The 23,678-nt window shown below is 55.4% G+C and overlaps 2 protein-coding genes across 4 annotated transcripts in view; both read right to left on the bottom strand.

Moving 5' to 3' along the window:
• Positions 1 to 3,136: 3,136 nt before the first annotated feature.
• SHISA4 (shisa family member 4) lies at positions 3,137 to 5,983 on the bottom strand. Its single transcript, XM_040985222.1, has 5 exons — positions 5,720 to 5,983; positions 5,290 to 5,461; positions 4,454 to 4,587; positions 3,697 to 3,864; positions 3,137 to 3,501 (listed from the first exon to the last, which is right to left on the bottom strand). Exons 1-5 carry the CDS (start codon positions 5,793 to 5,795, stop codon positions 3,455 to 3,457), a joined length of 597 nt encoding a protein of 198 aa, XP_040841156.1. The 5' UTR covers positions 5,796 to 5,983; the 3' UTR covers positions 3,137 to 3,454.
• An 8,787-nt stretch (positions 5,984 to 14,770) lies between these two features.
• IPO9 (importin 9) overlaps positions 14,771 to 23,678 on the bottom strand; it is a 48,629-nt gene continuing 39,721 nt past the window's right edge. For 2 of the 3 annotated variants that reach the window (XM_040985433.1, XM_040985435.1), the window contains exons 16-24: positions 20,548 to 20,696; positions 20,031 to 20,159; positions 19,083 to 19,358; positions 18,665 to 18,831; positions 17,717 to 17,850; positions 17,008 to 17,130; positions 16,292 to 16,399; positions 16,037 to 16,113; positions 14,771 to 15,678 (exon numbers count right to left, since the gene is read on the bottom strand). In XM_040985433.1, the coding sequence (XP_040841367.1) occupies positions 15,568 to 15,678; positions 16,037 to 16,113; positions 16,292 to 16,399; positions 17,008 to 17,130; positions 17,717 to 17,850; positions 18,665 to 18,831; positions 19,083 to 19,358; positions 20,031 to 20,159; positions 20,548 to 20,696 (1,274 nt within the window). In that variant the 3' untranslated portion in view covers positions 14,771 to 15,567. The remainder of the gene's footprint in view (positions 15,679 to 16,036; positions 16,114 to 16,291; positions 16,400 to 17,007; positions 17,131 to 17,716; positions 17,851 to 18,664; positions 18,832 to 19,082; positions 19,359 to 20,030; positions 20,160 to 20,547; positions 20,697 to 23,678) is intronic. The other variant, XM_040985434.1, reaches the window with a different exon arrangement.

The following is a 23,678-nucleotide window of genomic DNA, read 5'->3' as shown; positions in this document are numbered from 1 at the left end:
CAGGCAGGCAGCAGGCAGAGACATGGGGATGCCTGCTCATCCCATCATCCCCAACAGACCCCACCCCACCTCCTGCTTTGCTTCCTGTCCAGCTGCAGCTTCCCTGTGGCCTGCCAGTTCAGCCATGGGCATGTCAGGAACTTGTGTACAGAGCAGCACAGCAGAGCTGCCACCATTCTCCGAGCCCCTTGCAGCTTGCTTTGGCCATCTTGGAGTGAGCAGCACGGTGAGCTCTTGCTAGGAGTTCTGGATAAATCCTCATGGTGGGATATTCTGGGATGGGGGTCAGAAAACTCAGGGTGCCTCCACCCACTGCCTGTCACCCCAGTAACCTGTGTCGGGCTGAGAAGAGGGAAAGAGGAGGATCTTGCTGGCCCGTGTCACACAGAAGGTGTTGGCAGAGCTCAGGCCTTTAGCCTCTAGAGCCGCCCTTTTCCCAGACTGGGTAACCAGGGGGAGTCTCACAGATCCCCAATCGCAGGGCTCCATGGGGACCTGGCACCTGAGGAAGGAAGCCCTTGTGTCGACTTCTAAGCAGGATTTAGCTAGCGAGAAAAAGCCACTCCCTGCTGCTCCTTACTGCTCCCAAGCAGCAGGGTGCAAGCAGGGCCGCTTGTTCCCGGGCTGGCACCCCAGGGACTCGCGTGTCCCGGGAGGCATGATGTCATCGCCCCTCCAGCAAGCGCAAGTGAACCCGAGGCGGGGGCGCAGCGCTCCCTGGAGGCGGCTCGGAGGGAGCCCGGAGGCGAGAGAGGACGGCCCCACCCCAGAAGGACGCCAGCGGAGCGGGGAAATTGTTCTTCACCCCGCCCCTGCCGCCGCCCTACTGCCCACCTCCCGCACCGGCACTCACAGACTCCGCTTCCCACCCCAAAACCCGGCGGGGAAAACGCCGTCCTCGCCCATCGCCTGAGTTCCTGGAGGTGGGGAGTGGAGGGCGATGCCGGGTTCAAAGGCAGCAAATGACGCGTCCGGGTGGACGTGATCGCGACCCGAGTCGCCAGCCTGGCACCCTCCGTCCCGCGGAGCCTGGCCGTGGCGCGCCAGGAGCCGTGAGCGGTGGCCCGGGTGGCCCGGAGCCGCCGAGGCAGCGGCCGTCCTCGCAGTGGCCGGAGCTCACTGGCCGGGGAGCGAGGGGCGGCGGCTCCGGGGGCGGAGTCCGGTCTCCGCCTTGCCGGGTCCCCTTCGCGCGGTGACATCACCCCAGCACACAATGAGGAGGGGTGCGGGTCTTCGGCTGCTTTCCCTACGCCTTCTGATTCCCTCTGCCCCCTGTGACTTCCCCCTTTCCGGCGACCCCCCAGGAAGCCTTGCCACCACCCCCCCCCGCCGCGCCCTATGCCTGTCCCCACACCCAGCAGGTACCCCTTCTCGCCATCCAGGCCTCTTAGAACCCCTTTGCGGTGCGTGGTGGTCCCTCCCGCCACAGGAGGGACCCTGTCTCTTCCCCATACCCCTATCTGGCCTTGTTGGGTGCCTGGCCAGTTTCCAGGGGGAAGGAACGAGGTAGCCCTGCCTTCTGCGGCTCTGTGAGGAGCCTGCCCCCTCCCCCAGCCCTACTGGCCAGGGCCCCCCTTACTTCCAGTGCTGTGCCCTTCATCGACAGAACTGGAGCTCCCCCACACCGTCCCAACTGCGGCTCCAGCTGGAGTGCACCTGTCTTCTCCCCTGGCCTGTAAGCACCATGCCCCACCCCCGGAGTTGTAGTTCAGGCTCATAGTGACTAACCCAACCCAGCACATGTACTGGTGTGTCATTCCCCAGAAAGCCTCCCCTGCTTGTGGCAGAGGCTGACCACACTGGCTAGTTTCCCAGGCCAGAGAAACCTGGGAGTCTGGAGAAGGGGACAGAGTTCACCCATGGGAGTACCTGCCTCTAATCCAAGCCTGGACCGGACAGCCTGCCTCCAAGACAGTCCTCTGTGACCACACCCCTCCGACACTGTGGGTGGTGTGGTCAATACAGAACCACAGCATTGACAAGCAGGAGGGCAAAGCCCAGGGCTGCCATGGGACACGCACACAGGACAGCCAAGTGGTAGGGGTGCTTGGAGGAGGAGCCAGAGTGGGCTTGGGGTGGCATGCCAAAAGAGCTGGTGCAGCTTCTCTAGAAGTAAAAAATCAGGCAGGCACTGGAACAGCAGGAAGGCGCTGCTCTGACACCTGCAGCCCACCTGCAGGCCAGGTGCAAGTCCTGGCCTCACTTCCTGCTGCAACAAGTGACAACCCAGATGCTTGGGTCCCTGCCACCCGCATGGATGCTGGGCTTTGGCCTGGTCCAGCCCAGCTGTTGTGGGCATTTGAGGAGTGAACTAACAGATGGATAGTGTGTGTGTATGTGTGTATGATTTTTAAACAATAAATAAAAATGGGTAACATTAAAAAAAAAAAAAAGGTGATCCTTGCCTGGATCTTTCACAAGTCCTGAGAGTGTGGGGGATGGCAACCCCAGGGAGCAAGGCGAAGGGAGCTGGCTTTGGGACGCGAGGCAAGACTTGTGGGAGGAGGCGAGCGGAGGTCACGCCCTTCCCTGTGGCTCCTGGGAGTCACCTGGATGCCAGGTATGGATCTGGGGGAGCTGGCATCTGAGGGTCCCCCGATGGTCTGAGCAGTTGGTAGAAGCCCTGGCATCAGTTAGTCTCTCAGTCGGGCCAGTTCTCCATTGGTGTCTGGTCCCAGATACCCCAGGACTGACAGTATCCCTGGCATTATAATTCACTCTCAGGCCGTTATTCCCACTTGGCGAATGAGGACATGAAGGTGGGAGGCGGGACAGAAGGCAGTGAGGGTGCAACTCAGCTCAGTTGTCACAGGGGCCTGACCCCTAGCGGGGAGTCCCGGTAATGCAATGAGCTCTGCTGCTCTGTTGGCCTCTCAGGCGCAGGACTCAGCCAGTGGAGTCTTCAGTCAGGCTAGTCCGGCTGGGACCATCCAGGGTGGTGATGGAACCAGCCCAGGCGGTGCTGGCCCCGTGTTGCGGTGTGGACAAGGCAGCAGTCTAGGCCCAGTTGAAAGCAGTGCTACTTGGGAGGTATGTACAGGCCCAATGACTTGACCAACATGAGTAACATCTTACAGCTTTAATCTCGCAGGCCCGAGGGCAGCCAGAGAGGACAGCCACAGACAGCTTCTGGTGGCACCCTCCCCCCACCTCCACCCCAGCCTGGAGCGGGCAAACAGGAAGGACCCCAGCCTTCCTGGTTGGGATGGTGAAAGCAGGGGCTGTGGCCCGGGTTGGCATCCTCCTCCCTTGCCCTCAGTCATGTTCCCGGGAATCCCAAGCCCTCCCCATCCCCCCACTCCTGTCCTAGTTCCAGTTCAGCTCCTGTTGTACTTGCCTCCAGTTGTACTGTCCCCAGTAGGCCCCAGGGCTTTGTCTGCCCACCCCCAGTACACGATGGGGCACCCCCAAAGTTGGCAACACGGAAGGGGCAGCAGAGACACAGGCTGGCTCCTCAGGCTCCAGGGTAGGAGGGCTGTGGTGGCATATAGGGGGGAGGGGCTGAAAGCCAAGGAGAAAGGGAGAAGTCAGTGGGGGCAGGACATAGCCCCTCACCCAGGCTATGCAAGGTCGGTGGGAAAAGGGGCCTGCAGGGTCTCAGCCAGGGGTGGAGGGCACCTGAGATGGCAAGAGGGAAGCCGGAAGTGAGCAGGTGCTGGGACAGGGCACAGCTGGGGGCTACAGGAGCTCACTCACCTGCAGGGTTGTAGATGGGGGGCCCAGCCGGATAGAGTGGATACTGGGGAGCGGGCCCACTCGGTGGGTACATGAATCCAGGCTGTGGGGCTCCGGGGCCAGCTTTGGGGTCCTGGGGGTATGGGTACACGGGCTGCACGGGGATGCCCGTCATGGGAATCTCCTGGCCTGGGTGGGACACAAGGGTGAGCATTCAGAGGCCAGAAGCCCACCCGTTTTCCCAGGTGGGCTCCCAGGGGGACTGGCCCCTGGCAGAGCTGAGCAGAGAGCTGCATGTGTGACCCTGCGATGTCCAGCCAGAGAGCATGGCCCGGGAAATGTCCCCCTATGGTAAGGCTGTGGTGGCTGCAGGGCTGGTGTTTTGTAATACAGAAGAGCTGACACCAGAGGGGCATCTTCCACCAGCCAGCCTCCCTTCCTATACCCCTCCCCGAGGTGGTGTCTCTAGGGTTGGGCTGGAGTAGACACATATCCGGTTAGATACTGTGGACTCCATCCCGCTCACTTGCTAGGACACACGTGCATACATGTACCTGCTGTATACAGCAATCTGAGCTGCCCTGTACCCCTGAATGTTCTCTGTATGTGTACACCCATGGACACGCACACCCAAGTACCCCTGAGCTCACCAGCCTGTCTGTCTACTGCAGAAGGGCTGCTGCTGCCAAATGCATCCACCCTGGGATGCCGTGATGCCCACTGGTGGGGCGCAGCCCAGCCTTTCTTGGGGACCCAGCTGGTCCAGGATGCTGTGTACCTTCAAATGGGCTCTGGAGCTGCTGGCGGCGGCGATACAGGTAGCAACAGGAGCAAAGGAAGCAGCAGATGGTGGTGGCAACCACAGCCACGAAGAGGATCACAGCCGAGGCGATGCCAGCTATGGTCTTGGGGCTGGAGACAAAGACCAGGGCCTTAACCCTCCCTGCACCCCCCAACACTGAAGTTGGCTCCAACTCCTGGCCAGCAGAGGGCCACAGAAGGCTGGGACTTGGGGCCATTGTGGGGCCCTGCCCAGGGCCTGTGCTTATTTTGGGGGACCTCCATCTCCCAGAGTGCTATGCTGCCTGGCTGCCTGGGCGTGGGGCATGCCGGGATTTGTAGTGCTTCCTGCCCCGCCCCCCGTTGCTTTTGCACCCACAACTTAACTGATTCCACTCACAACACGTCAGCCCTGCACAGCGCCTGCAGAATCACCCAGAGCCACTACATCCCCCACTTCCTCCTATCAGCCAGACACCTTGTGTCTGCCTTAGCTCTCTATCAGCAGGTCCCTTGGGAAAGAAGTTTGAAAGCCACCTATCTGGGCAACACCCGCTCCCACTTTCTGGAGAGGAGACCATGGTTCAGGAGCATGACCACGGGAGGAGCCTCCCGGGTAAGGGCCCACACTGCGATCAGACTAATTCCACACCTGCCCTGCCTAACCCAGCCAGCTCCTCCAGAGCAGGGGACCCCCTGCAGGGCCTGGGAACACTGGGGCCAGCCCCAGCCCACCAGGATGGACCTCCTCAACTCTGACCACCCAGCTCTGCAGCCAGGCTGGGGTGCCTGGGACGGGGGAACAGAGGGAGGAGGGGTAGAGGCGGCGCCCACCTGAAAGCCAGACAGTGCTTCTGCTGGCGCTCGGTGATAAGCAAGGTCAGGTCCCTGCAGCAGTAGCGGTGGTAGCAGGTCCCGCAGCAGAAGGTGAAGAACTCGCAGTCAAAGCCCGGATGCCAGGAGCCGTTCCGGTCCAGGTACCACAGGCAGTCCTCGCCGGCCAGCGCTGCGGGTAGGGGTGGGTGCCCAGTGGCCTCTAGGCCCCACGCCCCCGGGGCGCGCCCCCAGCCCGCCAGCTCCCCATCCCCACCTTGCGGGGATCTCCCCTTCCAAGGGATCCCAGACGACTTTCCCATGGGCTGACCCCGAGCTCCAGAAGTCAGCTTCCCGCGGCCCAAGCCCCAAGCGTCCCTCTCACCCACCCATACACACACTCGGACTCGGGGTCTCCGGGGAGCCTCCCCTCCCCGCCCCATTCCCTTACCCAGCGGAGCGCCCAGCGCCAGGAGAGCGAGCGCGGCGAGCGGCGGCGCAGCCCCGCGGAGCCCCGCGGGCGGCATGGCGGGGGGCTGGGCGCGGCCAGGGCGGGCCGCGGGGCGAGGGGCCGCAGGAGCGAGCCGGCGGCCGGGAGCTGCGGCGGGCCCAGCCCGCGGCCAGGCTCCGCGGCTCGGCCGCCTCCTCCGGGGGCGGGATCAGGCGCCGCGCCCCGCCCAGGGCCCACCCACCCGCGACTCCCACGCGGCTCCCCTCCCCACGCGCGGGCCGACAGCTGGGAGACGTGGGACGGGGTTTGGAGGACCGCCTGGCTCGGGCCTGAGCCCGCCCCCACCCCGGCCTGCAAGCCAATTAGGATCCGGGGTCCCAGACAGCCCTGCCCATGGTACCACATCCCAAATCCCAGACACTGGGGCCAGCCCCGGATGGGCATGGCCGGACCTTCCCCTTGGCGGGCCATCGTGTGCCCCAAGCATCCAGCCCGGGACTGGCCTGCCTGGGCGGAGGTGGAGGCAGGGGTGGAGTGGGGAACGAGCAGGGGAGAGATGGGGAGCCACCCCGCCCCCATCCCCAGAACACAGGCACCCATTGAGAGGCAGTTCAGAGCAGTTCAGAGAGGCTTTGTCCCAGCCGTACCCACAGCTCTGGACCCTGCCAGCTGCACTGGCTCCTGGAGACTGCCCCTTCCCCCTCTGAGTGGATAGTGCTGGCGGGCGGCAGGCCACTGTGGCCATTTGGGGCCCATCCGGTCACAGCTCGGCTGCTGGAGGTGCAAGTGGGCTTGGGGAAGGCAACGGTGGACAATATCGGGCAGCTGTGCCATTGGAGGCTGGGCAACCCCACAAGCAGCCTTCATGGATTTGCGGTGAATGGAAGCCCCTCACCCTGCCATGGGAATTGCCCCTGCTGGAGATGGGGAAGTCAGGGTGGTTTATGGTTGGGATGCAGTGACTTGGAAGCTAAGCAGGGTTCCCTGACTGGGAGCTACCTGGCAAGCCAGGGGGACACGTGCAAGTTACCCTTTGTGTCCAGCTTCACAGAGTCCTTTCCACGCTCCATCACTTGCCACACCTGCCTTGCTGGACACCAGGGTGACCTGTGTTCCCAGTAATACCATTTCACAAATGTTGAGGCTTGGATGTGGCAAGAGGCAAGCAGGAGTTCCTGAGAATTCTAAGCCAGACCCCAACAGCAGATGGGTGGGTGGACCTGGAGTTTGGGGTAGGGGAGCCACGGTGTCAGAGAAGCCCAGTAGGACCTCAGTGGGTTAGGGGAGGACAGCTGGAGGTGCTGCTCCAGCCTGCCCCTGGGGCCATGGCTGTGACCACCCCGGGGAGGAGGACAGCTTCCCCCAGGAGGTTTTGCTGGTGGTGTGACATGTGGGCATGAATATATTGCTAGGCTGGACATGGTAAGAACACACAGTGGCTGGGGAAGTTGAGGCACATCTCAGTAGGCCACTGCCTGCCCAGGGTACACACTGCTGTCCATCTGCTCTTTCCACTCCATGAGCCTTGGGAAGGGCAGAGAGCACCGGGCGCCCCCCAGCCCCAAGTATGAGTCTTGGTCATTGTTAGCTGAACGCTCCCCTCCCAACCCCCACCAGCTGTCTGTTGCCACCCCTTGCCCTGAGTGCCTACTGTCCCTCCCTCCTTGCCAGTTGCCTCAGGACAATGGAATCTCCAGTGGGGGAAAATCAAAACTGAGCAAATGCAGGCCTCCCCAAACTCCTCCCTGTCTGGGGTGTCCCCTGCCTTTCCCTTTGTTCTCTCCAGCCAGCCCAGAATCCTGGCTGACCCCTTGTGGCGCATCGTGACACCCAGCTGGCTCCAACATTAGGATGTCTCTAAATTGCAAAACTCTATGGAAACTTTTCAGTCCATGGGCTGAGAGGGGGGCTAAACCAGGCCGGAGGAGGGAACTGGTACATCTTAGCAGAAGGTGTTGGAGGCTTGGCATGGGGGCTGGGCCCAGCCATGTCACTCCAGGGGTGACACTGAGGCTGGGAGAAAAGGGGCTAGGACCTGAGACACCCTCTCCTTCCCCAGCCAGAGTGGCCCCCAGCAAGGGCAATGCGCAATGTGCAACATGAGACAGAGAAGGGGCTAACCCAGCCCCTGACGTTGCGCAAGTGCCCATTCCACAGTACAGAGTGGGAATGGAGGTTAGAAGAATTGAACCCCATAACTCACGCTTCTGGGAGGCAAAGTCTGGCTTTCGCTCCATCACTTGCCTACAATGCAGTGTCATGACTGCCATAAGGAACATCTCCGTTGAGTGGTGCTGTGGTGGAGTGAGGGCCGACATCCCATATAGGTCCCGGTTCGTGTCCCGGCTGCTCCACTTTCCATGCAGTTCCCTGCCCACAGCCTGGGAAAGCAGCAGAGGATGGCCCAAGGCCTTGGGGCTCTGCACCCTCATGGGAGACCTGGAATAAGCTCCTGGCTTCAGATTGACTCTGCTCCAGCCATTGTGGCCATTTGGGGGAGTGAACCAGCAGATGGATGGTCTCTGTCTCCCATCGTTTTCTCTATAACTCTCTCAAATAAACAAATAAGACTTTAAAAAAAGTGTGGGGGGTGTTGGAAGAGGGGTGGGCCTGGTGCAGGACTGGCAAGTGCTGCTAAGTCACCTCCTTCCCAGGCAGAACAAGCAATTCAGGGCCCTGCTACCCCTGGCCACGCTGTATTATCCTTTTAAGAGCCTAGTTCTTTGAAAGACATGCATACATGAATCTCTCCCATTCCACAACAGTCAGCGTGCCAGAACTGGGCCAGGCAGGAGCCAGGAGCTCCTCTGGTTCTCCCCCCAGGCAGCTGGGACCCAGAAGTCCCAGAGTTGTCAACGGCTGCCTCCCAGGATGCAGAAGGAAGCTGGCTCAGAAGCTGAGGTGCCCAGACTCCAACTGGACACTCTGACATGGGGGCTGGGTGTTCCAAGAAGTGGCGTCACTTGCTGGACCAGGATGCCACCCCTCCGTGCTCATATCTGAGTGGCCAGCGGCTGGCCTGGGCATGCCAAGGCCCTTGGAGATCTTCCTTCCTGTTTCTGGTCAGTCAGTCCATGCCAGGCTGCTCTGCGTCCTCTTCTCCCAGCCCAGCCTCCCCTGGGAGCCTGGGACACATGGACTGTCCTTGCCTGCAGGAATCCAGGTCTCCTTGGTCCCACAGCCAGAGAACAAGCAAACGTCTCCTAGATGACAGCACTCTCGCTTTCATCTTTCCTGCCACAGATGAAAGACTGGCTCGGGTTTGTTCTCCTGGAGGGGAGGGGCACAGGATAGGGGGTGGGGGAGGGGAACAGCCAGGCTACTGGTAGGAAGGAGTGCCCTGCCTGAAAGGGTTTTGTTTTGATTTTAAAAGCTCAATTTATTTAGAGACAGATAACTTCCACCCATTGGTTCCCTCTCCAGATGGCCACAGTGGATCTTCTTCTGGGTCTCCCACAGGGGTAGCAGGGCCTCAAACACTTGGGCCATCCCCTGCTCTTTCCCAGGCACATTAGCGAGGGGATGGATATCAGAAGTGGAGCAGCTGGGAATCAAACCGGTGCCCATATGGGATACTGGTGTTACAGGTGGCAGCTGTGCCTGTTATGCAACAGTGCCAGCCCCTTCCTGGGAGGGTTCCAACTGTGCCTTTGCAGGGGTGCCTCTGACAGAATGTCAGGCTTCCCCACCTGTGGAGGGCCCAAGATGGCCTGGCAAAGCTGCGGAAAGGCGGGGGGGAGGCTGTGGCCAGGCTGTCTTGGGCGGCATCTGGGAGCAGCCCCTGCTCCTGTTCGGACATCCCTGTGGCTGTGGGAACAGCAGCAGCCCCAGGCAGCCAGGGCCTGGCCTTGGGAGCCCTGCCCAGCTGGCGAGGGCAGCCAGGAAGGCCACGTTATCTGTAAATGGTACCTTACTCATCCTGCAGCCTGCCAGCGGGGCAGTGTGAGGGCAGACAGGGGTTATTTTGGGATCTGAGGGTGAAAAGGAAGGTCCTGTTTACAGCTCTCCCATCTGGGAAGGGTGTGGGGCCATGGGCCTCTGCTAGCCAGCCAGCCCTTTCCTCCTGGGGGTGTGCCGTCGGCCCAGCTCCATTACTGGCTGACTTGGAAAAGGCGAGGGTCTTTCTTGGTGAGGCCGCCTGAAAGGTCAGGTGTAGGTGAGACAGCGTGTTGGACAGGGCCCAGCCCGGCAGCCAGCGCTGCAGAGGGGTGCGCTCTGCCGACCTCAGTCCTCACACTCTGAGAAGCAGATGCTACTGTTACACCTGCTTGGTAGGTTCCCCAGTGGAGACACAAACAGCTCCAGTGGATTGCCCAGAGCTGCCTGGCTGCTGAAGCAAGGCAGCCTGGCACCAAAGCCCAGGCTTGGAGCCCATAACCAGACAAGTCCTGCTCTGCTGCTCACTGACTCCACCAACCTGCACAGGCCACATAGCCCCTCTGGTAGTCTGCAAACTAGAGGCAGCAGGAGGTGATGATCCATTCTGTCTCCTTCTGTTCAAAGGAAAAGAGCCTAGCCAAGGTCCTGGCACAGGTCAAAGTGGGCCAGTGGGGGTGCAGGACCAGGCATGGATTTGCAACCACAGGATTAAGGGTGGAATACATTTCTTTTCTTTTTTTAAAAAAGATTTTATTTTTTAAATATTTTATTGGAAAGTTAGATATACAGAGGAAGAGAGACAGAGAGGAAGATCTGTTAATTCACTTCCTGAGTGGCTGCAACAGCCAGAGCTGTGCCAACCCAGAGCCAGGAACCAGGAACCAGGAACTTCTTCCAGGTCTTCCACGCGGATGCAGGATCCCAAGACTTTGGGCCGTCCTCGACTGCTTTCCCAGGCCACAAGCAGGGAGCTGGATGGGAAGCAGAGCTGCCAGGATATGAACCAGCGCCCAAATGGGATTCCGTTGTGTGCAAGGTGAGGACTTTAGCTGCTAGGCTGCCACCATCAGGCCAGGAATACATTTATTTTCATCAAACACATGAGACCAAATCTCTATCATGCAACCCAGGGGGAATTATCTATCATTCTGGCTTGTTCCTGGTTCCAGAACCAGGAGGTAGTCCTGGGATCTCACTTGGTGCCAAACACTGGGTGGGTCTGCAGGCTGATCCATGCTCAGAGGGCCAGCAGTGGTAGCCTGTGTGGCCAGGGACGGGGGATGGGCCCAGGAACTCCATGTGGCCATCCCCCTAGGGAGTTCTCACAAGGCCCACTCACTCCCAGGCCCAGAGGAGTTCTCTATCTTGTCCTTATCTTTTGCAAAACTCTGCCCTTTCTTCAGCTATACCCCTAACTTCCCTCCCCACTTTGTCACCACAGAGGCCAGAAGTCAGTCTGTCTTGGGGAAAGCAGGTGAGTGTAGCCACAACTGTAATGTGAAAATGTGAGCCGCACAGCCAGCCACAGACAAGCTGCCACTGCAGCCGGAGGGCAGGGGTGCAGCCAGCAGGCAGCCCCTTCTCCTATACCCTAACTGGGCTCCAGTGCCAGGACCCGCCTCACACTCCATCCTCCTGGGACCCAGATTTAGCAGCAGCATCTGTGAAAACGGGAGTTGAGTCACAGTTAAATCCAGAGTCCGGGAGACAACAGCCAAATATAGCTCCCGCGATGGGGGTGGGATGCGGCTGAGCACTGGAGGCGCCTTAAGGAAGCCATCTTTCATCCTAACTGAATTGAAGTAGGTAGGTATTAGCTCCCCATTGCACAGAAGAGACCAAGGTCTGGGGGGTTGGAGGCTAGGGATGGCACTTGGCTTGGCCCCATACTCCAGCTAGGAAATCTTTGCATCAAGTCAGTGTAACTCAGGATCCCAAGGGATTCCTGGACAGGCCCGGCGCTCCCCCAGTACGCCTGTTGCAGACATGAATTTCACAGGCATAGAAAAGATTGTCATTCAGATGTAGAAATCCAGCAGCAGTAGAGGTAGAGACCTTGGAGTGTGAGGCTCCTTGTTATGAGGGCTCCTGTGGAGAACACCGAGTAGTGATTTCCCAAGTTCTGGGATCTTACTAATGGCCACTCTATGACTGCTGTTTCTATAGTGTGTTCTTGTGACGCTGATGGCATGACTGCTGCCCGTCACCCCTCGGGCTAGCCACTTTTCCTCCAAGGAGGCAGCACAGGCAACACTGCCGGACAACTGTGTGCAGTCACTTTCAGAAACCTCAGGCACTCAGCGAAACGGACTACCTCAACAGCTCATCCACCCAACTCCCTCTCATTAACTCCGTGGTCCTGCCCCTTCTGGACACCACAGCAGCCACCACCTGGAGTTCCCCTCCTCATTCTAAGATGCACACTTGGTTGCCACCACCACTTGTCTACTTCAGACTTTGAAGAGCCTGCCTTTCCTAAGGAAGCAGGCCTTGCAGGAACTGCCATTCACCTTTCGTGCCTGCTTTCTGGTCAAGAACCAGAAATCAGTTCACAGTGGTCTTTTCTTTTTAGATTTATTTATTTTTATTGGAAAGTCAGATATACAGAGAGGAGGAGAGACAGAGAGGAAGATCTTCCATCCAATAGTTCACTCCCCAAGTGACCGCAAAGGCCAGTGCTGGCTGCGTGGATCCGAAGCCAGGAGCCCAGATCCTCTTCCAGGTCTCCCACGCAGTGCAGGGTCTTAAGGCTTTGAGCCATCCTCAACTGCTTTCCCAGGCCACAAGCAGGGAGCTAGATGGGAAGTGGGGCCGCTGGGATTAGAACCAGCAACCATATGGGATCCCAGCGCGTGCAAGGCAAGGACTTTACCCACTATCGTGCCAGGCCCCAGTGGTCTTTTCTTACATAACCTTTCCTTCTTCAGAATGTTCTATCCCCCAGCCCTCATATCCTCATGTCTGGCCGGTCTGGCCAAAGGACTGTGAGTGCCTAAACTAACCCCATATTTAGTGTGACCTTTGGCAGGTCAAGTCAAGTCAGTGTCTTTGCCTCAGTTCATCCAATCCAAAAATTTACTTGCTCTGGCAGAGATTAGTAGGTGGTCTACTGAGTTCTAGAAGTATTCAGTAAGACCATGTGTGTTAGGCACTTACAGTGTCTCCAAGCATGGCCAGCCCCTGGCAAGCACCAGATGCAAGGATTGCCTGTACATTGTCTCGCCCGATTCCTCTCTATTGGTGCAGCTGGAATTGAATACACCACTTTCCGTGTAGCAGCCCTCGCACTTCTTACACTTTTTATTTTCGGTCCCTGAACAGGTCAGCTCCTGGAAGGAAGCAGCCCCACATCCTTGGCATGTGGCAGTGGTTGTGCACATCTGAACATTTTCATGTTCACGGAAATGGAGCAGCCAGAATGGGCCATTTATTTACCTGTCTTGCCCGGGCCCAGAGTGTAGGATCTTCAACGGGACAGTCCTTTCGCGTTCCAGAGCAGTGGCCCATGTCTTCTCGGTGGCTTGGCTTCCTCCTCTGTTGGGCGAAGGAAGACTGAAGACCCTCTGGCCACCCTGGAAAGCCCCTACTGCCATGCCAGTCTCAGACCACATTTCTCATGGTCTAACAGATATGGAGCCATGGACACGTGGTGCTCAGAGTGCTCACCAACTCCCTGCACTTGCTGCAGCAGCCTCACTCAGAGACCTTGCTCTTAGCCACAGCACTGAGCACACATTTGGATCCCAAGTTTAGGCTCTCAATCCTTCCCAGAGGTTTTCTGTTATACCAACACCTAACCAGTACGGTTGGTGCCGATTCTTCCACAGGCAACTTCAAGTGAGACAGTGTCATTGATCATCAATGTCACTGGAGGGCCGAGTTGTAACAGATCATCTGAAGTCATTCCCCAACAGGCCAATTTGTGGTCTTGCCACGTTTCTCCCACTCTGCCTTCTGCTTTCTTTCCTGAGAACAGCTTGGTGTCTGGGGCCCTGCAGTATGCTGGAGCCTAAGTACCCTGCCACCTCACCGACTTTTCCCTACTGGGTAGCCTCCACACCTTTTACCGAAAACTTGTTTTTTCCTGGTCAAAAGACAGAACCCAAAACAGGAGCCAGAGTTGAATTCTGTGAACATGGCTGGTTCCAACAGAACAGAGACAGTGCTGCAAAGCCTATCTGGGTAATATATACACTAAAATGCTCAGGGTTCAGCGGCTTCCACATACCTGTGGACCCAAGATTGTTTCCTCTCAACCATAGCTGTGGTCTGCTGGCCAGGGTGGCCACTCCACCTTGTATGACTTTTTAAAAAGATACAAGTTCTTTGAGTCAGCAGGCCCAGTCTGGCCCCCCAACTCAACATGAGAAGAAATTTAGGACCACTTCTGGAACTATGTACCCAGGCTACTCCCCCTCCCCCCAATGAACAGGCACACAAAAGACCCGCATCATTTCCAGTCCAAGTACAGGAGCCCCAAGTTTCCCAACACTGCCACAAAAGACTGGCCTTCTGTGCTCAAACCAGGTTGACTTGGCCTGGTGGAATGATTTGCCTCAGCACCAAATGCAGCCAGCACCGCCTCAAGATGGAAGCCTGTGCCAGGTTTTTCTGAGTACTTTACCATTGATCTGTGAACCCCTCACCTCAAGGATGACGGAAGCAGTGGCAGCACAGCTGCAGAACCTGGCGGGCAGCAGGTAGCCATGAACTTGACCACACACTATCAGGTTCTGCAGAGCCATGAGTGGAGCCTCCCCAGCCAGCAGCAGGGACTGACACTAGGGCCACCTAGTGGCCTGAGTCATTCCCAGCTACACTGCCCACAGTGATGCAGATTCACAGCACTCTGCTCCCTCTTGGTGAGACCATCAACCTAAAGCTACTATTTCAGAGTGTGCCCCGGATATGGCTCCAGTGAAGGTGACAGTGGGCTTTGCTCTCCCCTTCCTGGCTTTGTATCCTTCTACTCTACACCCAGTTAAGGGAATTTCTAAAAAGAATTCACTGAACAATGCCAGCTCTCTAAGACTCACCCGGAGGCAGGCTTGGCAAATGCAAGAGACTGCTCCGTGGGTTCCACCCAGTCCTGTTTTCCTCCTTTACTTTCCTTCTAAAGGGATACAGGGCAAAGAGGTGCCTAGACAACTTATACCATGTGGAGTAAATACATCTGGAAAGATTACTTTACTGTCCTAGAAAAATACACATTGCAAATTTGAGGGCTACAACTGAACCACGTTAGAGGATTCCTGAGGGCGAGGGGGTAACCTTTGACTACGAGTGTAGTAAGTGTGGGAGAGGCATATTAAATATAGTTGGACCAATAGGATTAAAAAAAAGAAAATCCTTTTCCCCATTTTTTTTTTCTAAAAAAGGAAAAACAAATTGCCACCTGCCTGGCCAATGCCATGTGTGTGCGGGTATATATGTAGGAACAGTTCAGGGGCAGCGGCTGTGTCATGCAATGAAGCCAACAAGATGATGATTCCCTTGACAGAGGAGCGTTAGTGTTGTGGGAAGGGAGCAGGGAGAGGTGCTGGAAAGGCGCAGAATGGCCCTGCTCCTGACGTCTCAGCAGGAGATCCACAGGAAGTGGCAGCTCAACGGGATTCAAACACATCTGATGTCCGGTATGTTCTAGAATGTAAATGGTCATGACTTCCTGTGCTCCCGCAATGGGGCAAAATAATCCTTGCACACAGTCCTGCCAGGCAGCCATGGTTGTGGACTGGTCAGCAGAGGGTCCCAGGAGTCAGAGGCAGGACTGGAGACGGGCTTTCCTTGGGGGACTTGGGGAGCTGTCCACTGTCCCAGAATTCCCAAGTGATGGCACTGGAGGGCTTGGTCTGAGTCGTTATCAGTGTCATTCTGCAGAGTCACTGTGGGTTGACAGTGTGTCTCAAGGCCAGCATGGGCTGCAGGGTGGTCTGCACTGGGCGGGAAGAGCGGCACAGAGTGCTCCTCATCTAGATGCCAATGGTCTGCAGTACCCGCCTCTCGTTGTCATTCAGGTGGCCCGAGAACATCATGTAACAGGGCTGCTGGGCAAACTGGCAGAGGAAGTCTGTGAGATAGGCCTGGGGGGAGAGGGGGAGTAGTGTTAGCTAGAGCTTCTGGGGCTCTAGCTAAGAACCAGCCCCAAGTGATTCTGGGAATGCTGGCTCTTAGACACATACCACTTCCTGAGGGAGGGTTTCTTCATGGTTTGGGATCTAGTTTAGCAAGTACAAACCGGAAGGAAATCCCAGAGAAATAAAGTTCTCCAAAGTCCGATCTCATACACCCCCGAGGACTGACAACACAGCTTGTCGAAGCTGGATCACATCACCGGGTTAAAGTGAGTGTGAGGTCCCAGTGCCTCTCCCGGCAGCCCTAGCTGGGCCCACAGTCCTACTTCTGTGGCTTGAGACACTGTGACTCCTCTGGATGCCATACCTGCAGATCAATCTGATAGAGAGGGTCCTTCAGGGCGTCGGGATCATCTTCCTCATCATCCTCGTAGTAATCTTCCTCTGCAAGACAGCCACCAGAGGGCAGGTGAGGGCGGGACCACCAGCCCTGCCATCAGGCCCTGGCTGTGGACGCACCCCACATGGCTGAGGCCAAAGGGGCACGTACTCCAGGGAACTCCCTCATGGGCCCACCTCTCCCCTTTCCTCCACCTGTCTGTTCTCTTCCCAAATTGCTTACCATATTTACTTGTAGCAAGAATGTCTGACAAAAGTTGGCCAGCTAGGCCATCCTCCTCCTCCTCGTCTTCCTCCTCCTGGTCCTCCCACATATCATTGGAGTCATCTGCTTGGAGATGAAAAGCACCTAGAACCTACACAGACACTGCCCTCCTGGAAGTGCAACAGGCCGCAGCATGGGGTCCTGCAAGGTGGTCAGCAGTCCCTGGGGCTGGCCAGACCCTCCCAGGAAGTCCAAGTGGAAGAGCTGCCAGAGTTTTGACAGGGAGCTAAAACGCCGAGAGGCTGCTGAGGGGAAACAGCTTGTCTCCTGGCTGCCTCCTGCCCACAGCCTCCAGGGAGATATGAAAAGCATCCCTTGACGTGCCTAGTACAGTGCCAGCCAGTGTAGCCACTCAATAATACAACGTGCACACCTAGAGACGTAACAGTCACTCTGATAACCTGACCCCTTATGACCTGTCCTCCTGAGAGGGGCTGGCGTTGTGGCACAGAAAGTGAAGCTTCCACCTGTAACACCAGCATCCCAGAAGCACACTGGTTTGTGTCCCAGCTGTTTCACTTCTGATCCAGCTTCCTGCTAATCTAATGAGTGGCCCCCAAATGTTTGGAACCCTGCCACCTTGTGGAAGAAGCTCTTGGTTTTGACCGGGCCCAGCCCTAGCCAATGCAGACATTTGGATAATTAAAGTTTCCGGGAGCCAGGGCCTGGCGCACCTTGACTCCACTCGGCAGGAGGGGCCTGGCGCGCAGCGTTGGCCTCCATGACATTGGAGAGCTCGTTGATGATCAGTTTCAGGATCTTGACCAGCAGAGGAATGTTCGTCCAGCGCTCTGGGTCTAGAGAGGAATGGAGACGCCTAGAGTTAGCCCAGTCAGACTGTCACTGGGCTCTCTGCTGGCAGAGGCCATGCCCTCCGCAGTGCCTCTGCTCATTGTTCCTGACTGGAGGACCTAGTCACCAAAAAGTGGCCTAAAGCTAAAGAAGCCTACTGCTGAGTGCAGCCCAGCTCAGTAGTAAGGAGAGCTGAGGGCTCAGAGATTGCAGGAGACAGGCTTGCATCAGAGAGCAGCTCAGAGATCAAGCCAGCGTGTGGAGCAATTACAACCACAGCTCCATACCCACTCCTGTGAGCCTGCTGAAGACAGCTGGTGACAAAGGCATACTGACCACATGGCAAAGCCCTGACAGGACAGGAAGCTGGGTGGGCCCTTTGGTACTTGGGATCAGTCTGTGAATATTCAACAATAGGAAGGATGCGAACATTCTGAGCTGCCACCAGCCTGTGGTGTTGTGCGCCTTCATTAGAGCCTCCACTAAACATTTCCCCTTTAAAATACAGATCACAGTACATCCCTGCCCTTCACTCCAGGAGGAACATGGGAGGGCACGGGGGTGGGGGAGAGGGCAGGCCGTGGCACCCACTTTTGGCTGTCTTGGAGCGGGTGCGGATGCCCTCATCCATGCTGTAGATTTCTTCTCCCTTCACCCGGATGTCCTGAAGGCGTTTGTCATCGGCATTGATGCCGTGCTGCAGGAGCTTGCAGAGTGCCACGGAGCTGGTGGGGGAGGGCACGAAAGGTCAGCCCACGCTCACCAAGGCGACAGCAACCAGGGGCTAAGACATGATTCCTCCCTCAAGGTGCGAACATGAGGCAGGAAGCAGGAAGGACAAGTGTCCTGATAAAAATGGGGTGGAGAATATCTGTTCTTAAACCAAGTCAGGGTAGGCTGTCACACACAAGCTGTCCACACCATAAACTACAACGAAGTGCTGAGGACCCTGGGATGACGTCGAGGAAACAGTCAGAAGGCTGGCAGCTGAAGGGGCATCATCTTTCAGAGGAGGCATTCTGGCCCACAGAGATCACAGAGATCTAGCCCACCAGTGTTGGTTGTTCTGAGGATTTCAACGTGGCAGCTGTTCAAACACACAAATTAGGGGTTGGCATGGTGGTGCAGTGAGTTAAGCAGCTGCTTGTAACACCAGGATATTCTATCAGAGGGCTGGTTCAAGTCCTGACTGCTTTGGCTCTGATTCAGATCCCCGGTATTATGCCTGGGAACGCAGTGGAGGACAGCCAAATGTTTGGCCCTACAGCCATGTGGGTGAACTCAATGGAGTTGCTGGCTGCTGGTTTCAGCCTGGCCCAGCCCTAACAGCTATGGTCATTTGGGGAATCAGCAAATGGAAACTCTTTGTTTTTCTCCTTCTATGTTGCTCTGAGGCCTTTAAGAATAAAAAAAAATTAGCAACGAAGAACAGGGGAAAGGGACTAAAACAGGCAGTCTGATGTGTGAAATAAAAATCCATCAGCGAGTCAGAAGACAACTATGCAGGGGCAGGTGGCAGGGAAGGAAGACAGGGCCTACCTGACTTTGCCCTCATACTGTCCATAGAAGAGGTGCTGTCGGCTTGTCCACTCGGCCATCACGAATTCCAGGGCAGGCTTGCCAGTGGGGCCAGGGAGGCTGCACAGAAACTCCAAGAGGGGCTCCAGCTGGGTGTGCACCAGATGAGCGAACACCATGATGAGAGACTAGGAGACAACAAGGACATGGCTTTAGGGGAAGGGCGCTCATAGACTGCAGGCGAGGAGTGGGGATGGGCTGGCCACTTACTTAGGCCATGTGCTGGAAAGCATGGAGATTTTCTTCTCCGTGTTCTATGGGTTAGTACTGATTCCATTTTACCTCAGTGTTGTGTTCCAAAAGGACGGTCAGAAGTCCCACACCCTGAAGTGCAGGGCCACCCACTGGAGTGGGCAGCATGGCCTGCTGCCACGCTCACCTGCATGACGCTGAGGGTCTCGGCCTGCTGCATCTTACTGAGGATGGCACGGAGAATCTGGTCCAGATTCTCCCCCAGTTCCCGCCCAGCCTTGGAGATGAGCGTGGAGACGAGGCGGCCCACAAAGGCCGCAGTGAACTCGGAGGTCCGGGGATCCAGGAGCTGGCTCACCACTTGCATCACGTACCACAGCCCATTGTGGCCCTGCTCGTCATGCCACTGGGCCACCTGCTCCAGCGTCACTGACACATATGCTCGCAGGCACTCACCACCATTCTGGGGAGACAGAGGCAAAGACAGGAGTGCCAGGGTTCCCAGGCTTGGGGCCCCTCAGCCCGAGTGTTCAGATGTGCTTCTCCCGGCTTGGGGCCTCCTGAGGGTGGCGAGCCTCAGCAGCTCCCAACACTGGTGTTAGGGGTGTGCACAACTCAAACCTCCCTTTATCCAATCAGCCACCCTAAGTGCCAATTGTAACCATGAAGATCTACCTATGGTCCTGATGCAGGGTTCTCTTTATGGGAACAAAGACAGAACTTACATAAATCGTCATTCACCCGGGACTTGCAAGCCCACCAACATTCTGTGGCAAGCTCCCATGATTTTTACAGTCAGCTGCAGTAGCAAGACCTGATAATGTAACTAACTCACCAAGAAACTAGAACAAAAAGAATACTCAGGCATCCCTCCCCTTGCTGAGGCTGATCACCTTGCTGCCTCCATAAACAGAGCTGTCTCAAGACTATTTTACGGCCCCCAGGCAGAGGGCAGGATGCCCAGGATCCAGCCTTTGTAACATACCACAAAGCACACCAGGTTTGGCTACAGCAGCCTGAACCCTCCCTTGGCCTTCTTGGTGTTGAAAGAAAAATGACTCGCCAAGCAATCCAGCCTCCCCTAAGCCCACGGTGAGGAACGGTTTCCCAGCTCAGGTCCCCACGCGCTAGTTACCTGCATGGTGGCATTATCATCAGTGTGGAGGGTGCACTGAGCCACGGCGGGGAAAGCCTGACAGATGAGGAGCTGGGAGAGAGGAGGCTTCGTGTTCCGCACCACTGTGGTCAGAATGTCAATGGCTGTCTGAAGAAGGGGGGAAAGAAAATGGTCGGAATTGCCTCGGAGGTGGGGATGCTCGAACCAAGCCCTTGCTAGGGAGATACAACACAGCAACCCGAAGAAAAGCTCAATGTTGGAAGGCAAGGGCTCCAAACAAATGGAACAGTTGGGAGTTAGAGGGCTCGTGGCTCCTCAACAGTTTATTTCTTGAGCGCCATAACAATGGGCAGTGCACGGCGGTGGTTGAAGACAGCTGGGTGATCTACCTGGTGCTACTGTGTAATGGTGGCGCTCAGACTAAGTTGCTGATGACACTTCTAGAATAAAAGAGTATTTTCTTGAAGCCTCAGGCAAGCCCAGGGTCCTCGCGGGCACAGAAGCCTGGTATCCCTCAATTCTTGTAGCCACTCACCGCACAGAGTCCCGCGGGGATCTTGTCTGCTGGAGCCTGCATGATGCTAACCAGGGTAGGGATGAGCCTCATTTGCATGGGGCCCTGGCAGGCTTCGATCTGGGACAGCTCCTTGAAGATGTCCTGAGCCAGTGAGGCCACAACAGGATCTGTGGTGAGTAAGGCAACATGAAGTGAGCCCTGCCGGCGGCCTGCAACTGCTCCTGGCTGAAAGATGCTCATGCTTGGTTAACACCAACTAACTTGTTAATGTCCACAGTACTCACACATTACAAACGGGCACCTAGTAGGGTCACATTAATAATAAGAACAGGAGAGATAACAAATCTCCACGTGGCGTGGTCTGTGTGTCTTCACCTAACTCAGGGACTGGTCATTAATAGTCACATCATCTAGCCCCTCCTACTCTCCCCCCAACTGGGACAAATCTTTCAGGTCTTTACTGTTATGAAACATGGATTGATTACAAAACCAAACACTTAAGAAAAGTCTTACAACAGGTTAAACTTCGCCTGGGGTCGAGTTCCACTTGTAATACGGTTTCCTGACCACCACGGGAACTCTAGGAGGCAGCAGACACTGCCACTCCTGTGAGAGACGTGGCTGTAGATCTAGGTTCCTGGCTCTGGTCTGGCCCAGCCCTGGCTATTGTGGGCATTTAGGGAAAGAACCAGAAGGCAGGAGATAATTTATTCTTTCTGTTACTCTTTCATATACATAAATAAATTGAAAAGAAAAAAAGCTTTACTGATATGCTATCAAGAAGACATGACCCAAACACTGTCTTTTGCCCCAAGAGAACTCCTGCACCCCCTTCTGGGGGTAGAAACCATAGACAGGAAGAACCCAAAGCCATTTCTGGAGCAGAAGGCGCAACTCTCAAAAACTAGAGCCTTCTGAAGACACAGGACTTCAGCCAAATCTGTTTTACTTAAGAGTATGTGGGGCCTGGCATGGTAGCCTAGCAGCTAAGGTCCTCACCTTGCATGTTCCAGGATCCCATATGGGCGCCGGTTCTAACTCCAGTAGCCCCGTTTCCCTTCCAGTTTTCTGCTTGTGGACTGGGAGAGCAAAGATGGCCTAAAGCCTTGGGACCCTGCACCCGTTTTGGAGACCTGGAAGAAGTTCCAGGTGCCTGGCTTTGGATCAGTTCAGCTCCAGCCATTGCAGCCATTTGGGCAGTAATCAGTGGATGGAAGATCCTCTCTGTATACCTGACTTTCCAATAAAATAAATGAAGAAGAGAGTATGTAAGATAATTAGTGGGTATAATAGATAGAGCCACTGCCTGTGATGTCAAAATTTCACATGGGCACTGATTCATGTCCTGGCTGCTCCATTTTAGATCCAGCTCCCTGCTAATAGCATGGGAAAAGCAGAGGAAGATGGCTCCACTGTTTGGGTGCCGGCACCCATTTGGGAGGCCCACAGGAAACTCCTGGCTTCAGCCTGCCCTGGCCCTGGCTGTTGTAGCCACCTGGGGAGGAAACCAGTGGATGAACATCTTTTTCTGACTCCTTCTACTTCATATTTCCTCGAGCTTCATACAGAGTTCCCTCTTTATCTACCTGTAACAGGTATTTTCTACCTACATATCAATATATATTATCTTCTAAAACAAAAACCCAAACTGAGTTCATATTTCATGGAATTTTTTTGAAAACAGTTTTCTTCACTTAAATAATGTAAGTACTGTCCAGCCATTTTAACCATTCCTTTGGAATGCCCACATCCCACATGCGAGTGCTTGGCTCCAGATCTGGTTTCTCTGCTTCCATTCTGGCTTAAGCTCTTGGGTCTCGGCCACCCATATGGGACAGATGCAATTAATGGCTTCTGGCTTTGGTCTGGCCCAGTCCTGAGTGAGTTTTTAGGTGTAAATTGGTGGACAAAACTGTTTTCCTTTCTGTTTTGTTCTGGCTCTTAAGCACACAACAATGAAAATTAAAAAAAAAATTAAATAGAAAAGGCTGGCACCGTGGTTTATCAGGTTAAACTCCCATCAGCAATGCTGGCATCATATGTGAGAGTGCTGGTTCAAATCCCAGCTCATTTCCTTCTGATCCAGTTCCCTACTAATGAACCTGGGATAGCAGCATTATGATATCTTAATTATTTGGGCCCCTGCCACTATGTGGGAGATGAAGATGGAGATCTTTGCTCTTGCTGTTGTAATCCTTTGGGGAATAGACCAAGAGAATAAAGATCACTTTCTCTGTTGGTTTTGCTTTTTGTCTCTCAAGCACATAAATGTATCTTTAACACAATCTTTAATTTTCCTAAAAAAATTTTTATTTATTTAAAAAAGTAGATTTACAAAGAGAAGGAGAGACAAAGAGAAAGATCCTCCATCCACTGGTTCATTCCCTCAAGTGACTGCAATGTTTGGAGCTGAGCTGATCTGAAGCCAAGAGCCAGGAGCATCTTCTGGGTCTCCCATGTAACCACAGAGTTCTAAGACTGGGCCATCCTCTACTGCTTTTCCAGGCTGCAAACAGGAAGCTGGAAGGAAAGTGGAGCAGCCAGTATAGGAACCGGCACCCATATGGGATTCTTGGCGTATGCAAGGCAAGGATAGAGGCACTGAGCAAGTAATGCTAAGCTGAAAAACATTTTTTTCTTTGAAATCCATGCATAAAACAGGTTTTCAAAAAGGTCATAAAAGCAAGTGCATTAATATCTGAGCATGGATTTCAAAATATTTGCATTAGAGCCCAGTATAACGGCTCAGTGACTAAATCTTTGTCTTGCATGTGCCAGGATTCCATATGGGTGCCAATTCATATCTCAACTGCTCCAGTTCCCATTCTGCTCCCTACTTGTGGTCTGGGAAAGCAGTAGAGGACAGCCCAAAGCATTGGGACCCTGCAACCTAGGGGGAGCCTGACTCCAGACTGGTTGAGTCTGGCCATTGCAGCTACTTGGGGAGTGAATCATTGGATGGAAGATCTTTCTGTCTCTCCTTTTCTCTGTAAATTGGATCTGCTTTTCCAATAAAAATAAAAAGTCATTGAAAAAATAAATATCTGTACTAAAATAAGGTTACTTTTCAAATTTCCCTCCTATTTGGAAGATTTGAAAGAAAGAGAGAGATTGATCTTCCATCTACTGGTCCAATTCCCAAGCAACCA

Source organism: Ochotona curzoniae, unplaced genomic scaffold, assembly GCF_017591425.1.
Source record: "Ochotona curzoniae isolate NIBS_2020 unplaced genomic scaffold, NIBS_Ocur_1.0 contig_430, whole genome shotgun sequence".
Classification (NCBI taxonomy): Eukaryota; Metazoa; Chordata; class Mammalia; order Lagomorpha; family Ochotonidae; genus Ochotona; species Ochotona curzoniae.
This window is presented reverse-complemented; position numbering and strand designations above follow the sequence as displayed.